A 17,502-nucleotide genomic window follows, 5' to 3' on the forward strand; every position below is an offset into this window, starting at 1 on the left:
ATTATATCCAAGCGTAAGCTTTTATATCATTATCTCAACCAATCAGCAAATCACATGTCATTATTACATTGCTACCATAAAACCACGTATCGCATACATTCTACGTCATCTAAACGTTTCATCAAGTACACTCAAACTCTACGCCGTGAAAACAATGCTACTTGAAATACTTATATCTGCGTCCAATATGTCAGTTAGAAATACAATTTGTTTGAGTAACAGAATTTACCAAGTGTAACACAGCTGTCTAAATATTCAATTTTATCTAACTGGAGAAATACAAAAACTTATGCAAAATGCCAATTATATAACTAATTGCAATTACTATCATGATCCCCACAGTACATCCCCTCCAACACAATGTCCCCACTGTACTCCCCAGCATTTCCGCTCATGATTCCATAGACGTAATATTGTTTCGCATGCCCAATTAATTCATTATTTGAATAATAGGAGTGTGACGGTTGGCATCAGGCGTCATTTTATGCAAAACACAATCTACTGCTAATCGATCGAGTGGCTTTGTTTGTTTTACGCATTTGCGATTGCGTTTAGTGCCTACTGGAAGAACACGTCTTCGTTTTCTTAACGATGTTTGGAGTTAGATTGCGCTAAAGTCCGACCCTTACGCCGAAGCCCACGTATTTCACCGCACGGTACACTCGTTTAGGAACCCTACAGGAGGTTTGGTTAACTTATTGGCTCTTGACATGTTTTGTAGGCGTTTCAATACCTATAACGTGGTCAAAATTTAGATCATCTCTTGCAGTGTTTGAGGTTGTACTTGTACCAATCAAAGCAAGCCACACATCCACTTCCCACTAATGGAACTGACCGTGATTTGGCTATAGACTATGGGTTGGTGTAGTGGTATCCTAAACTTTCTTTTCTTAAAAATGGTTCGGATGATGTTTATTTTCTAAAATGATCAAAATCTCGGTTTTCGTTCAAATTTGTTTACCAGATTTTGTACCAACAAATTTAACATCGTAGAAAGTTTCAAATTTCAGTTTTGAAATTGATTTAAATTATCAAAAAGCTGTTAAATAGGCTTAGTGCAATTTTCCCCAATAGCCTGGCCCTAGGCTACTAACCCCGAGAACCCTTATTATAATCTTCTAACATAATAATCTTCAAGCCTAGTCAAAATTACTAAGTGCAATATAATTCACAAACATTTAGCTACAGTATAGAAATTATGAACCATATTCAAAGAAACAGATGATGGTTGGGTCGTCATGGATGTAGTTGTTCCGAGTTTAGCCTAATCATTCTGTATTGAGTCGACCTCGAACCGCGATAAGTGACTTCTGGGGGTGCAAACCTTTCTACTAAATTGTAACTCAGTTTGCATTATCGACCTATTCAAAAGTTTCTACATTGAAAAAACTCATCTAGCTTTAGGCCTACTTCCTAAAATGCCAATATTATTATTAAATCGGCTAAACATCATGTTGTTAGTCTCCAGAATTTGTTTTTGCGCTTTGTTTAAATACGTTTAAACAAGTAGGCCTACATATTTTTAAACCTTCGGTGGAATGTGTAGAGTTATTTCATTACAGAATGGGTACAACTCACTAGCCCCCATACGCCCTGCTTTGTAAACGGGTTTGTATTTAATTCGTCTGCGTATTCTACGGAGCCGACATGGATAGTCTGTAGCTCAGCACGTTTACGTTGTTTTGAAAATAAGTTTAAGGTAAGCTATTTCAATTTAAAGTAAGTTAATGCTACTCTATGGTATTACAAGGGATCTGCAGTTTGGGGTTCACTGAACCAGCTAAGATAGCAAAACCTTGGCAAATTAAAATGTTGTACATTTCATCGAAATGGGATCTTTTATAGTTACCATGGCTATGCCTGATGAAAGCATAACAGTTTTAACTGATTAACTGTTCCATTTCAAAGCACACTGTTAACCAAGTCATGCAAGTTGTTCTCAACAAAACAAATCTTTTGTCTTATTACTCAAGTTTTGAGCCTTTTCTTCAAATTTTTTATGGACTATTAAGTTAAAGCTTCCATAAACGCTTACACAAAAATCTTTCATTTTCAAGCGTCCCTTGACAATACGCTGATTGCGTCTTATCCAGACTTTTACTTGGTTGCATTGATTAAACGCCAGAAACACGCCAGAAACACGCCAACCTACTTCAAATCAGCAACAGCTCTGTACGCTGGCGGTTTTGTACGATGCCAGTAACCATCACTATCAGGCGCTGTTTTAGTTACGATCCAAAATTAAATGAGCTTATTCAGTCTTGTAAATTCTTGGTTAGTGTGAGACTGAGAGTGTTGGTGAGTGGTTGGAATATGGTTAGGCCCAATAGCCATACTAGGTTATTTCAAGATTATTTAAATCCTATGTTGAAAGTTGAAACCAAAGTGTGAGTTACTATGTACTAGGCTATATAGAAAGTGAGCCTGAATGAGAATGCGGAGTTCAGATTCAACTGAAACACAAATTGGGTCTATAGCCTAGTGCAGAAGTGCACAATTAAATGACGTAACAATTTTAGTTGGTTATCTTGTATACAAACGCATCCTCTGGATGTGCACTTGTATACTAGACCCTGCACTTCTTCACTAGACCCCATAAATTATTGTTTATGCTTAATTATGAAAAACTTATGTCGTAAAACCATGTACCAATGTTAAATTCAGCATGTTTTCCAGGTTGTTCGGAAACTGGCCTAGGCTACCAATGTGGTTATTCTCAGCTTACAAAAACACCTTTTCAAATTAACATTTAATATCGTGTGTTAGTGTCATCAGTTGCTACATAATTAATAGTAGCATAAAAAGCGTTGTTTACCTGGAAGATCATTTCTGTTCAGTTAATGGCACTGCTATGCTGATGTCAGTTGGCAACCATCATGGTGCAGCATCCTGCCCCACACGGTTAATCTGAGTTTTTGCACCTTTTTCATCCTTCACTTCAACCATTTTCAGTTTCATTATGAACCGTTATCATCAAATGAAAGCTCTGGGAGATGGAACTTACGGTTCCGTCATTCTTGGAAGGAGTAATGAAACAGGAGAACTAGTTGCTATCAAAAAGTGAGATGATTTATTGGAATGTTGGTTGCTTACTGCAGCAGCTTACACTTCCACAGCATGCATAATATTCCACATTTATTTGACCATGTGAAAGTATGGAACAAATATAATTTATGATCAAAAACCTAACTATAATGTAATTTTTTAAAAAATTCATTTTCTATTTTTTTAATCACTATAGCATCAACTTCTTCTTGGTAATGACAAAAACATTTATAATCAAAATAAAATATGCTTATCATTTGTGTCTGGCTTATTCCTCTTCCATCATCTTAGTAGAATCGTAATTTAGTTCATTTGTGTTCTTAGTAGTTTCAGCATGGACATCTTACATTCAGTGGAAATGTGTGTTGACTTCATTTGCCAACTATAGGTTTCATTACAACCATAAATTGTTTGTGAAGACAACTATAGAATTATGATAATATAGGCTATTGTAAATGCTTTTTATATTCAACGTTCATTGTAGGAATGGGAGACTATGGTTAGATTAAATCTATTACTTCAACTTACCTGAATTATTAATCTACACAGAATCATGCATATAGCCTATTTGGTAATTTGCAGTGTTCTGTATTTAATTGATAAAAGGCATACTGTATCAAATATTGCTAAAAGTTACTGTACTAAAAGATCTTGTGTGTGCAATTTAGTAATGTATGAAAACGTTGTCTTATCAACAAAAGAGACTCGAAAAAGCGTAACTTACTAACGTCAGATTAGTAAAATAAGCAGCACAGTATTTCTAGTGCATATGACACCGCGCAAATAGATTTATTATGGCAAAAACTATAGAAGCCGCACAGATTTGAGTAAATACGCTAATTGATTGAGGCTTAGAGCTGGAAGTTTTTTAGTTGCACTTAAAACATATTATTATATATTTATATAATGTATTCTTTTGAGAAGAATAGTTTGAAATTATAAAGAGATTAAGATTAAGCTTTTTGCAAATATTCTACGGTATTTATTAAAATATAGACAAAAAGTCAAACTATAAGGTACAGTATTCATGTTATGATAGCCCTGTTTTCTCCATTTATAAATGATTTTGGTTCAGACAGAACAATGCAAAAATAGGGATCCCTTATAAACGGTATATATACCAGAAGTTGATTTGACAATACATGCCTGAATGCTGCCTTTCTGGCCATGTCACTTTCAACAGTCGGTATGCATCACCATGCCGCTATTCCTATTGTTGGTCAGCAAGAAAATAATCGGCATCCTACAGCCAAATATAAAGGCTTGTCACGTTTTGAATGGTTAAAACAACTTGGCGATGGCACATTTGGGGCAGTGCATCTGTATCGAACCAAAGATACCCATGAATTAGTAGCAATCAAGATGTGAGTGCAGAGAGATATGTTGTGTGAAGTTGACCATAGTTTGCATTGAAGTGTTATGCAAAAGAACGTTGTAGTGATTATTTCTAAACTGTTGCTTTCTTGCTGGCCTTGAACAAAATTAATCTGCATGTTTCATGGTTGATTGGTGGTGTTTGCATCTACATTGTTTGACTTTTTGGTAGTTATTGTATGCAATCGTTATATTACAAGAATAGTGTATATGTTAGGACTTTGTCTGACATGTTATCACCAATTGTTAGGATGAAAAAGAAGTTTTACAATTGGGAGGAATGTGTTAATCTTCGTGAAGTACGTTCTTTGAAAAAACTCAATCATGTCAATGTTGTCAAGTTGAAGGAAGTTATTAGAGAAGACAACCAACTGTACTTTGTTTTTGAGTACATGAAAGAAAATCTTTATCAGCTGATGAAAGACCGGTAGGTGACCTGTGGAATGCGTGAGAATTATACAATTTGCATATTCTATTATAATTAATATGAGCATGATGTTATATGTGATCCATTGTAATTTAAGTTTATGTTCTTCATTATACTGAAATGTAAATAATGAATAAGAATAAGATAGCTTTTTAGATGTATTATGATAAGTCATTGACGTTAGAGCAGTAGTGCCATTTATCTTTTGTTTTTACATACTGATACTCAGATGGGTTTACTTAGTTTTAATGAACGAAGTCATGCCAGTTTTGTTTAAGTTCATTTGGTGCGAGTTGATTCATAGGCTATTGAGTATAATTTAATTATACCCCACTCTAAACAAATGAGAAACTATAAACGAAATAAGTTACATAATGAAGGTATTGAAAAAACTACTGATTTCTACCAAGGTAACTGAGTATATACATCACAAGTCTTGTCCTTTGCGGATTGTGTTTAAAACATTTGTTTGCATTTTCTTATCATACCGGTAGTTCTCTGTACTTGAAGTCCACATGGATGTTGCCTTATATGTTAGTTTTCATACCTTTAATAATACAGTCTATTACAACTTGTGTCAAGTGGTACTTGGTCAGAGAGAATGTCATATTTCAGGCTTGACAATTGGCTTTGAACAATAAGATACTGTGTGGGTTAAGCGTCTAAGAGCTGTTGTCATAATAAATGCCCTTATGCTAACATTTGCTCTTAAATGTCATACTTATAAAACAAGAGGTTTCACGTGTAACCTCTTTGTCAAAAACCCTTGCATAGTCACTCAATTTATTTTTGCAGTCACACATTACATACTTCATGTAACATTGCTTAAATTTTATTAATTATTATATATGTAATTCACACATTTATGTGTGTTACACGTTAAGTTTCTGGTCATGCACAAGTATGATATTGTATGATTTGTGTAGTGTGTAAGTATAGGATAGTAGTGTAAGTTTCGCTTTTGTACGTTCATCTTTTATCTATGTATTTATGCAGGTGTAATATAGGTTGGGTTGCGTGGTTGCTTTTGTACTGACAAAAGATAATTTACTCCTTTATGAATTATTTAAAGCGATCATGTGGGATAGGCAAATTATTCCTTTTTCATAATGTAACAGAGCTGTTTGTCATCATGTCTATGTCTGTGAGCTTACTGCTTATGTATGATGCTTATTATGCTTATATATTGTTTGTGTTGTAGGTAACCAGTAAATCTGCTTGGTTAGTCTTTACTCTATTCTAATACCACACACAGTATTGATTTTCATGCTTAAACACCAATTTAAGATTAAGCTTTTAACAGCATTCCTTGTATTGTCATGAAACTGCCTGGTTTATTATTTTATTATTAGTTTACATTTTGTTAGTGGCCACTGGCCAGTTTTCTGTTTTCTTTCATTTCTTCTTGGCAGAACGATGCATTTAATACCAAATAACAAAAAACAACCGTTGGACAACAAACTAACAGATGTATTATGTTAATTAATACACATTTTCTGTAAAATAGGTAATATATAGCCTGTGCACTTTACTACCTACACAATGAAGGGACAATTACAATACAAAAATCGTTGGTTTTTGTTTGAATTTTTAATTATTGCATGAGATGTTATTCATTATCTTATTACACAGCAGATCTCACATGGCCACATATATATCAGACAGGTCGAGATTGTTGCAATATCAGTTTTCTGCAATATTTGTTATGTATCAATTCTGGATCTGAAGTCTGTTATACAGACCTGCTAGACTAATCAAACTGCGAAGTAAATTAAAAGTTATCTTTATATCAGAAAAAAACATCTCATAATTATTTAATTTGAAAACTATTTCTATAATATACTAATGGTACATGCATCACTAGTGGTGTTTCTGGTACTGTAGTATCCTAATAACTTATTTCAAAGGTTTACTGGACATCAATTAAAAATAATACTAAATAAACGAAAATAATATTTTAGCCAGCACCATAAACAATATTTTAGTTCACATAGCATGCTGCTTTTTATACTTGAACAGATTTCATGCCGTACTACGTTGGACCTTGGTGTATTCAATGTACTGGATTAGTATAATATATAATTATTTTTCCGTATGAGTTCATCATTTCATAGTTTGCAACTTAACAAGTTTGCAATAAGTTAGTAGTATTGAGTAAAAACGATGGTTTTTGACTAACAAAATGTCATAATAAATGTTTAATTAAATGTTTGTTTTAATTTTATGTAAACAATTAATTTTTTGAATGCTAGTGATCTATTGTGATAGCTTTTCATATTATTTTGTTTGATATTCTCGAGCATTTTGTAACATACCAAAACAAAAGTATATTTAGCCCAGCTTACATAAAGTATGTGTTAATAGCTATCACATTAATCTAAGCCGCAATGTGTGGTATGCATCCATCTCATTAAAAGTGTGTTTTATGATTTCAATTTTGTGGTTATTAAAACCAGGCTGGTATTCCCTTAAAGATAATTATTAAGTATTTTTGCCTTTTATTTTTATTTGTGAGTTCTGAAGTTTTGTAAAGGTAGGTGGTTCCAGAACACTGTAGCAAACGCAAATATGGTAATTAAGTAAAAAAAGTTTGGAAATTACTGCCAAAAATGTACGGTTTTATACACTAAATACTATCTTAAATTGCAACTGTACTATAGTATTAACAACTTAAATGATGAGTCGAACCATGGTATGTATATCCTAGTTAATCTGCATTGCTGTATCCCAGAAGTAGCAGAGCATTTATCAGTTGTAGCACTGCATACAGATTTATTTTATTTGTTATGCATCTGTTATATATGTGAGGTGTACCGTACTTCATAGTTACCACTCATAGTTTAAAATGACCAAGTCCCTTCTGTGACATACTGAGTAAGTGAAATTTCTTTAAGTATTTATCAACAGCTCTTTAAAAGCCATAATAGCTCATCTTCCATTGTTTAAATATGTGTGTCATCTCGTCTATCATCATTCACTTCACTTGTCCAAGACTTTCTCCAACTTGTGAATGATTTTATTCCTTCTGTGCAACTTTAGGTGTTCGCCATACCACTTAAGCCATTTCACTATAAATCCTGGCGGAAAGCTCACATTAGCCATGTATAGTTTTGATACTTGATTCTGTTTTGTGGTAACTAAAAATACATTTGTCATTTTACGTCATTTAGTAAATTTTCAGAACAGATTTATTTTAGATTTTTTTATGGTGACAATCATAAGTCATAAACAATTTCCTGGTAACTAATAAAGCAGCAGCTTTTACGTCTAGTTTTGTTTTAGAATTTTTAGTTTTGTTTATTCAGTTTTGCTGTTCTTTGTTTTCTTAACCATTGTGGAAAGGTTTGAAAAAGTGGTGTACTTGTTCATTGTGATATTTGATAGTTTTATAGGCTAACCCATTCTTTGTTGGTTTGTGAATTGTGAACAATACAGACATAAAGATCTAATTTCTTTTCATTTTCAAAAACTCTGTAAACACTCACGAAATGCCTGACGATATTTTTCCAATTTTTAAAACAGTTGATTTTATATCTGAATCTCTTGTTAATAATATACTTTCTTGTCGTTATGTAATGGCTTTATATATTTTTCAAGAACCATTTTGATTGCAGGGAAAAGTATTTGCCAGAAACATCAATACGAAACATGATGTATCAAGTGCTTCAGGGGCTTGCCTTTATGCACAAGCATGGTTACTTTCATCGGGACATGAAACCAGAAAACTTACTATGCATGGGACCAGAACTTGTTAAGATTGCTGACTTCGGTTTAGCCAGAGAAATCCGATCTAAACCACCATACACTGAATATGTCTCAACTAGATGGTGAGTGGGCTATAAGTCTTAGATAATTTTGTAAAATTTTAATTCTTTTGAAATACTGGCAGATTGAGTGCAAAGAGGAATATGCTACTACTTTCTAAACTTGTTCTTAAGCTATTTATTTTACACCGAAGTCCAAGACCAATGGACCATATATCATGTCCATATATTATTGTTAAGCAAATTAAAAAAGTTGTGGTTGTTAAGGTATCGAGCTCCAGAGGTTTTGTTGCGTTCAAAAAATTACAGTGCTCCCATTGACATTTGGGCAATTGGTTGCATTATGGCAGAGTTGTATGCATTACGACCTTTATTCCCTGGAACATCAGAGATGGATGAAATATTTAAACTCTGCCAAGTTTTAGGAACTCCCGCAAAGGTATGCAGAACATTTTAGTTGCAATATTTTCACATTTACATTAAGTTGATTGTTGAAAATAAAGTTATGTTACAGTGTTGTCTGCAATTTTACCATATTAACTTAGTTTTAGAGAAGTTTAACAAACTGGGCAACTTTTCTTTCTCTCTGCAGGCTGATTGGCCAGAAGGTCATCAACTAGCAAATCAGATGAGCTTTAGGTGGCCTCAGGTTGTTGGTGTTGGCCTTAAATCGAAAGTTCCTAACGCAAGCCAGGATGGTTTCCAGCTGATGGTTGAGATGCTGCAGTGGAACCCAAAGAAAAGACCCACAGCCACCCAGGTACATGGGCTTGCTAACCCTTGCTTATTTGAACCTTATCCAATATTTAAACTTTCTGTTTCATAAGAAATTAAATACGAGTAATATATAATAATTAATTTACTGTTGTTCTAATCAACGAATTCAGACGAAAATGAATTATTTTATTTCTTATGTCATGATTTCAACATTTTGTGGAAAATTTGTGACTTGCTAAGGTTTAACAGATTTGTTTTAATTAAACTCCAATGACTCTTAAACGCAGGCTCTTCGGCATAGTTACTTCAGTGTTGGCCAATCACTTGGACCAAAAATTACCCAGCAACAAGCCATGCTTAAAATGCATGAACAGAACAAGTTTGGAAATATACCACAGCCAGTTCTGCAGTCTACTAAACCTTTACCTGCAGTCAAACAGACAGAATTATCATTTGACCAAAATACTGATTCTAACAAGCCTAGTTTTGCCTACAATTCTAAAAGCAATAAGCCTGTTGCAAAACAGCAGGTTGTTGATTCCAGTAACTCTTCTGCTGCTAAGCCACAGCACCAGTTTAAACAAGAAAAACCAATAAACAAGTGGAATCAGAACCCACCGATAACTAAGATTGCATCTGACAGTGATCATGGATACTCCCCAGATTTTGAATCTCGCGAGAAAAGGGAAACTAATCAGAACCAACCTAACATCAGCAACAAGAAGTCATCGCTGGATGATTTGTTTCAAACAGATTTCGGCTCTTCTAAAACAGAAAAACAGGAGGAAATACAAGCAGAGAGACCTCCAAAGCAACAACCAAAAGCATCGCCATTGTCAACATACAAAGATATTCTAGATGACGAAGAACTAGAATCTTTGCTTGGAAAAGCAAGTCCTAGCAAAAGCCGACTGGCCAACTCCAAAACCCGCCTCAGTGGTAATGCCAGCAGTAAAGCAAACAATTCTGGAAGACAACGAACTTATGGTGCTGGTCTCAGTCACTACAATCAGTTTCATCCCGAAAAACGTTCAGGTGTACTTCCTGCGATTGGAGCAACAAATTCCAAAAACTCAATACGCAATGGAGCTCAGCCAATGCAATATGGACTTGCTGGAGACTTTAACAGCAACAATAATGCATCCGTGCAACATGACTCTCTAGACCACAGACATAAGCTACAGCGTGGATCTCGCCGGCCCTTGGCTCAGCGAAATGATTCTTTCTGGTCTGAGTTGTTTTCAGATGAACCGTCTAAGCAAACAAAGGCACTCCCAAGCATCGGCAATACAAATACATTTCATTCCAACAAACATGAAAGGTGCCAACTGCAATCATTTAGCATCTTACCACAATAAATAAACACGAGTTACTGGTTGTTTTTGAACTTGTCAACTATATTTTCAGCTCGTTAAAACCTGGAGCAAATAAGAGTGTGCGGAGGAGATGGAGGGCTGCAGCAGGAAATGAGAGATGGGATGAGCTGGATGAACTCAACATCAGCGCAAGCAAATTCGCTGCTACTGGGAAAGGAATTGCCAAAAAGAAAACTGATTTAGAACCTATGTTTGGGTAGTTAAAACTTGAAATTTTCTGGAAATATTTTTGTCGTGGTCAATGGTCACTGTATGGTTTCTTCAAAATCGCTAAATTAATGGTGGTTTATATTTTTTGTGGCAGAAGTCCAGAAAGTAAGATTAGCCATGGATTGGGGCGTCTTGACGCTGGAATACCCTCTGCGAAAGTAAATGTACCAAGACTATCTGCAAAACAACATTACTTGGCCCAGTCAAGATATCTTCCTGGTAAGAATTTGAGCTATTTTTTTACAAGAATTTGCTAATCTGGAAAGATTTATTCTTTCCTGAAAATGTCTGTTCTGTTTCCCACTATTTTTTTGCATGAATTGTTAACTTATAATACTACCAGGCATGAAAGTTAAACATATTGAGCCTTCAACCCATTGGAACAAACCAAGGAACCATTCACCAAGTTCGGTTTATAAGCCAATGGGTATGTGATTTTAAGTAAAGAGACAAATAAAGGAGAATTTTTTACCAATTAATATTTTGAAGAAATTACATTAGAAAAAATTGCGTTCAATCGTTACATCAGAATATAGATAATATCAATGTTTAGTATTTTAATGCCTTTGCATAGACAATTTATTAAAAATATGCCATTTGGTTTCTTTTAGGCGTCAGTAACTTAGGCAGCAACCAATCAAAGGATTACGCTTCAGCCTCCTACATACCATCTTTTGCTACCAAAAAGGATGTAGGTTCAGCTGGCCAAAGAATACAACTTCCCGTAGGACCATCGGCGAGTAAGAACTTTGACGTTATAAAGCGCTCAAATTTCAAATATACCCGAGCAGTGTGGTGTAAAACATGTAGATAATACGATATAATAGAAAAGCACTTTGTCATTCCGCAAATTCTTCAGATTATAACACTTGGAAAAGCAGAGCTCCGGTGGCCCCAATCCATCAAACCGTTGGCCAACAAACTACAAATCTCAGACCCCAGGTTGTTAATGATCGACTCGGCCGTACCGACTGGAAGAGCAAGTAAGGATTAGCAGAGCTAGATATTACATGACGATATTCATTGCTCCTCACCTCATACTTTTCTGTCTCTGTTTACCTTTCCACCCTCCGTTTCTTTATTAGCAACGGCCTTGTTTTTATAATAGTAAGGTTAAGCGGTTTTACTTTAAAAGTTTTTTTGATCTTGTATCAGAAAGTTCCGGGTTATTTCCGATGGCGTTACTCGGTAGGCATCATTACACTTGAAAATGGGACAATCCCACGCTGTTGAAAATAAACACCACCGAGCATTTTCAAAGTTAAATTACTAAAGTATTCAGCCCCTTTGCTTCATTCTCACTTATAAATCGGTCGATCGATCATGCTGCTTTAAAAAGGCGTGTTTCATTTAAAATAGCGAAACCCGTAATCCTGCCAATAATCCGGATAAGTCAAACAAGGCTTTCAATGAAATCGTCAGTCGAAGATTTGTTTGTATTAATTTCCAATAGCGTTTTATTTGTATAACATATACTGAACGTAAGTTGGCTTTTGTGAAAGATATCACATATGTGTACACTATGTGTTCCTCAAAGACAGACATCATGTACCGTAACTTTGAACTAGGTCTCGTGTGGAACGGCACAATAGTTTGCTTTTCTGTTTAAATAAAAATTTTCTATTAATATAGAATATTGCAGTTTTTATCCCGCCCAACTTCTTGACGTACTATACTGACGTTTTTATGAGAAATTAGCTCTTTTTTAATTTAAGCAATTCTTTTCATTTTTTTAATTGATTGCTCTTTTTTCGGCGTGGGCATGGTCACTGCAAAGTGCATAAACATTTTGTCTTTGATTTACTTCACCATTATCATTGTTTTTGTCATTCTTGTTAGTAACTAATATTAAGAATAGTGGTTGAATTTGGATCTATCTTCATAGTGATTTTTGGGAATTGTTATACATAAAGTTTACGAATTTGTTTTTCAGGAATAATTGTGTTAAAACTTAAGAAACTGCAACCGTACAGGGTAATCTGATAGAAGTATTATAAAAAGTTTTCTAAAATCTGTATTTTTCATTTTAGGTATGGTGGTGCAAGGTAGTTGTAATCGTCTGTCAATTCCGTCACTGTTATCTGTGTTGTAGAAAACGTAGACATTTTTGTTTTAGTTGTTCTACTTTTTGTTTTGCAAAATCGCTCTGTTACTGATCTTTAACAGTTTTTTTACTCTGATCTTAAAAAGGTGCTCAAAAATGTCTTTTGTATTTTTCTGACATGTTCGTTTTTATTTAATGTTTTATAGTTTTTATTTGCTCTCACTCAGTTTTCCCTTTTGCTATCCTGTGTTCAATTTGTGAGAGTTTGGGCGTTTGCTATCCACATCTAAGTTGGACTTTCTCGCGTGATGTTTTGATCCACTTGGCCACGCTCCATTTCGCAGTGTACCATTTTTCTCACGAAATTTTTGCGTGAATCCGAATGATTTTATTACATCTTTAGGGTTTTGTTTTTTGATTGGCTGAAAATTATCCTTCAGCAACGCAATTTAATTGTTGAGCTTATTCCCAATTCACATGTTTCACTGTTTAACTTGTTTACTGTACATGTGTGTTTGCTTTATTATTTCCCGTTGCAACTTCAGGCGGCGTATCAAGTCGGCTACATGTTACCTGATTACATTTAGAGACTAAAATTACCAGCTCGAATCTTCAGCATTTGATTTTTGAACTGCTTGTCGGTTATTGATCCTAGATAGAATAGCACCTAGAACAGAAGTTTATACACACCAAAACGTTCCAAGCAATAGCTTCGTAGCAAAAACGAATTGGCGTTTAAACAATCAGCCTATTGCATGTGGCTTAACACCGGTGCGATGCCAAGCTGTATGTTTCTACTTTTCTTGTACCATATTTCATTATCTTGTATGCACGTATAGAAGTTACCACTTATTGAAGCCTTCTTATAGGGCAAAGCTTGCACGATTAATTTTAACAAGACTGATCTTGTTATTCCTTTTATCGGGCAATCGTGACTCGATTTTGACGAAGCTTTGCATAACCACTTGGTACCTGACCTAAAAAGCTGTTTGCATATTTTGATATAGAGCATATTTTTATACGTTTTATGATGCTGTGAGTTAATAAACTGAAACGTGTAAAGTTGCAAACGCTTGAAATTTTCAAGTGTGATATAATTTATTAAAGTTGTAGTAGTTCTAGTGTGAAACTTCAACTATGTACAGTACAAGTCATATTTTAAATTCGTAGAAATAAATCCCAAATTATGGCGTCAGATTGGTTTCTGTTACGTCACAGATTAGCTTATACTCGAGCAAGTTATCTAATATTTGGTTTGTCGAGTGCCAGCTAATATAATCGATGTGTACTGTATTATGAACATAACATTGCTTAAAAAAATAGTACTGTAATACCAACCCAGTCTACCGGCGTTGAAGATAGGGTAGTCTGCATTTTGTCGTGTTTCAGAAATTGAATTTCTTTTCAATTTAAATAGGCCCACTAGTGTTGGTTTTAGGCCGATTTTTTGAAAAAGGTCCCCACGCACTCGAGCATAAAATGAAACGATCCTAACTTGCCCTTTTTTTATCAGAAAACTTGATTGATCCTTGCAAATCGCATGATAAGCGAGCGATACGGTGTTACAAAGTTGTTATTTACGACATTCCAAAATTGTATGCCATTAGTTGAGAGCTTTCCTGCCTGGTTTGTTTAAATATATCCACTATCCAGCAGGTTTTATTTTGATTACATTAATCCAATTGCTTGAAACAAGGTAAAGTAGGATCAGGATGTGTCACTTAGTGTATTATGTCACTTTAAGACACATTTGGTTAGATTACCTCTTAACACAGAAGGGTCAAGACGTCATCACCTTGACTTATAACAAATCGATGTTATTCCATTTTTTTCAGGTATTTAGGCCTAATTGCATGAAGAGTGAGTTTTATGACAAATCGCCATGCCAAGTGCTAACACACTGCACTGTATTCCATCGCATAATTTGCGATCTGGCTATAAGAAAAGTAGCTTTATGAAAATCACCGTATACATTTCAACATGAAAATTCATTTCGAGGCGTTTTCGGGCGTAAAATCCTTAACGCAATCCTATCTAAGGTTTAGCATATCACACTACAGTAAGAATAAAATAAAACGCAAGCTTCGTCTATTCTAATGAGTCATATAGTTTAGCTCAAGGCCCCCCCGTAACAGTTACCAAATTGGGTCCGGCGCTGTATGTAGCGGCAGCCCTGATGCTGGGCTGAAAATGGTTTAGCTTTCTTGCTGGGACTATAAACCGCAGACAAAAACAAACAACAATGATTTCACGTATAAATACAATCTTTTGGTCCATATTTGGTCTATATAAATGCTTCGATTTTATTGAACAACCACTACCACTTTATCTGTCTATTGAAGTGCAAGATGGCCATAACCCATATGTTTTTGGTTGTTTATAGTTCGCGACTGGAAGTTGCGTCGAATCACTGCAAATCTGCAAGACTGCAATACCACATTATTGTTAGAAATCTAACTACAAAAGATTTGGTTGTTGATGAAATACTGAGTTATGTTATAGGCTTAGTTAGTTCCTAACTATTCTACTGTATTTTGTATCGTAACGGCGCTCCGAGTCAATTTCATTATTGCTTTGCTGGCAGCAGTTCAGGTTTAAGTGCAGGGATTGTCAATTTTGAAAGGGACCTTTATTGAGGGTATTTTCGTCTAGTTTACGTTCCTGGAGAAGATTCTTCCGGGGGAGTTAAGCTTCTCACACTTTCGTATGAGTTAGATTGCGTTGCTAACGAACATATGTAGAAGCATTGACCGACTCTACGTAATACAGTAGGCCTATATTCACTTCATTTATTTACGAGAACATTAGACGTGTGGCGTTTAACGCTGGGACTGGGTGGCGAACGCAACATGCGAACGTTTAGCATTCGCACGACCTCGTGCCACCGGCGGCTTGCCTTTGGTAATCGAAAGACGGTTGCGGTCAGTCTTGGACGGTTCCAGGATGATAAGTCGATTAATTTGTGATAATAAGGGCATATTATACCATACAGATCGAATATAGTGTAGATTTCCTGTTCTCGAAAATCTACTTTGCGAAGCATTGCATTTCGTATCGATGACTTCCTGTTTACCGTTTTAAGTCGTGATATAAATATCGTGCCTGTCTATGCTGTGCATTAGTACCAGTAATATTATTCACAGTTGTTCAATGTAAACAGTCTATTAAGATAAGCGCTGCAACATGGACGTCTTTATGCTGTTGCTGTGCCAATGTTTTGTCTAAATGTATTTGTTCAAAGAAGCTTCAATATAATCGGTATATACAGTTGTCATTCCTGTCTAACCATTGTTGAATTCAATTTGAAGAAGTTCAGTGTTAAGTTAGACAACTTTGTTGTCATCTTCACAAGACAATAAGCCGTTAAGGTGAACAATTAAGTCTGAGGGTGAAAAAAGTAGACAACGACCTCATGAGACTCATATATCATCACCCGCAATAAACATTTCAACAAGCAATTATGTAGTGGAGTGGGTCAACCTCTCAAGTTTAGGTGCCATATAGGCTACTCACTTTCCATTAAAAATTATTCATTGACTGCTTCGGATAAGTCGAAAATCACTCCGCTACCTATTTACGATCACTTGCAGACAAGTGGAAACTGATCGCGAATCACTAATAGCGACCCGAGCAGTCAACAATCGAATCCCATTTTCTATTCTGCCCCGAAACTCGAATAAATATTTTCCGAAACATTTCATTTTCCATCTGCATGAAAGACACGAAATGTGCACCGCGTTGATGACGATTGTCGGATTGTAAGCCGAATGGTTAGTTAAGAGGCCAGCTCTGGGCTTACAATGAACTACTGCAATGGGCCCATGTTCGATGCCCATTGGCGCTATCATTGTAATGCCCTCGGACAGGGCAGAAACGACCCTTAGCCTACTTCTGTTTAGTGGTTGCATGGTTGTATCTTGCAGTTCAAAATACAGTGATTTAGTAGCACTACCAGACCAACCAAAAATGAACAGAAGCCGGATTTTAGACTCCTGCTCCAGCTCCAGTTCCGACTTCTGTTCCTACTCCGGAAAATTATGATAGCCATCAATCCAAGTCTTACCACCAAATTAAACGTGTGACGGTTACGTCACGAGTCATGAGTTGTTTTGTAAATGCTGAAATTTTATTTTGGGATCTTGCAATTCAGTTGTTTACCGGACTTGAATTCTCCTTAATGACGTTCAGATAAATTACCTCGCTTGAGCTGATGTGCCATATATATACCGATGAAATGTTTGCAATACTTCCTTCATGTTATCGATTTCACTGGTTACTACTGCACAATGTAACATTCAGTAAGCTTTGCCCGAAGGTGAAAGCCTTCGTGTCTGATAATAAATAAAATGGGAACTTTATCATTTAGTAATATGTATAGAAGGGTTGCCATACCGTCCGGAAAATTCCGGACATGTCCGGAATGTAGGATTAAATTTTGCGTCCGGGAGGAATTTAAAAAAATGCTCAAATGTCCGGAATTTTATGATGGGCGTTTTGGGGGAATTAGAATTGCGGGAATAATCCTGTAAATCAGGGGTGTCCAAC

General features: G+C 35.6%; 1 protein-coding gene across 3 annotated transcripts; it reads left to right on the top strand.

Annotated features, from left to right (window-relative positions):
• Positions 1-2,679: 2,679 nt before the first annotated feature.
• Positions 2,680-14,149, top strand: LOC143448998 (uncharacterized). Of its 3 annotated transcripts, none has more exons than XM_076949006.1 (12): positions 2,680-3,060; positions 4,670-4,846; positions 8,461-8,673; positions 8,878-9,049; positions 9,203-9,370; positions 9,615-10,648; positions 10,735-10,899; positions 11,008-11,132; positions 11,257-11,340; positions 11,525-11,653; positions 11,773-11,896; positions 12,944-14,149. In XM_076949006.1, exons 1-12 carry the CDS (start codon positions 2,960-2,962, stop codon positions 12,960-12,962), a joined length of 2,511 nt encoding a protein of 836 aa, XP_076805121.1. In that variant the 5' UTR covers positions 2,680-2,959; the 3' UTR covers positions 12,963-14,149. The 3 variants fall into 3 exon arrangements, with proteins under 3 accessions (XP_076805121.1, XP_076805120.1, XP_076805119.1); XM_076949005.1 differs by lacking the exon at positions 2,680-3,060 and adding an exon at positions 3,153-4,409 and having other exon boundaries at positions 11,011-11,132; XM_076949004.1 differs by lacking the exon at positions 2,680-3,060 and adding an exon at positions 3,155-4,409.
• The last annotated feature ends 3,353 nt before the right edge of the window (positions 14,150-17,502 follow it).

The sequence above is a fragment of the Clavelina lepadiformis genome, chromosome 3 (assembly GCF_947623445.1).
Source record: "Clavelina lepadiformis chromosome 3, kaClaLepa1.1, whole genome shotgun sequence".
Classification (NCBI taxonomy): Eukaryota; Metazoa; Chordata; class Ascidiacea; order Aplousobranchia; family Clavelinidae; genus Clavelina; species Clavelina lepadiformis.

Bases quoted from the DNA above. Each gene is read 5' to 3' on its own strand.
- LOC143448998 (XM_076949004.1), top strand. From the start codon at position 4,213: ATGTCACTTTCAACAGTCGGTATGCATCACCATGCCGCTATTCCTATT. The intron at 4,410-4,669 runs GTGAGTGCAGAG...ACCAATTGTTAG, and splicing joins GAATTAGTAGCAATCAAGAT to GATGAAAAAGAAGTTTTACA. The intron at 4,847-8,460 runs GTAGGTGACCTG...TTTTGATTGCAG, and splicing joins TATCAGCTGATGAAAGACCG to GGAAAAGTATTTGCCAGAAA.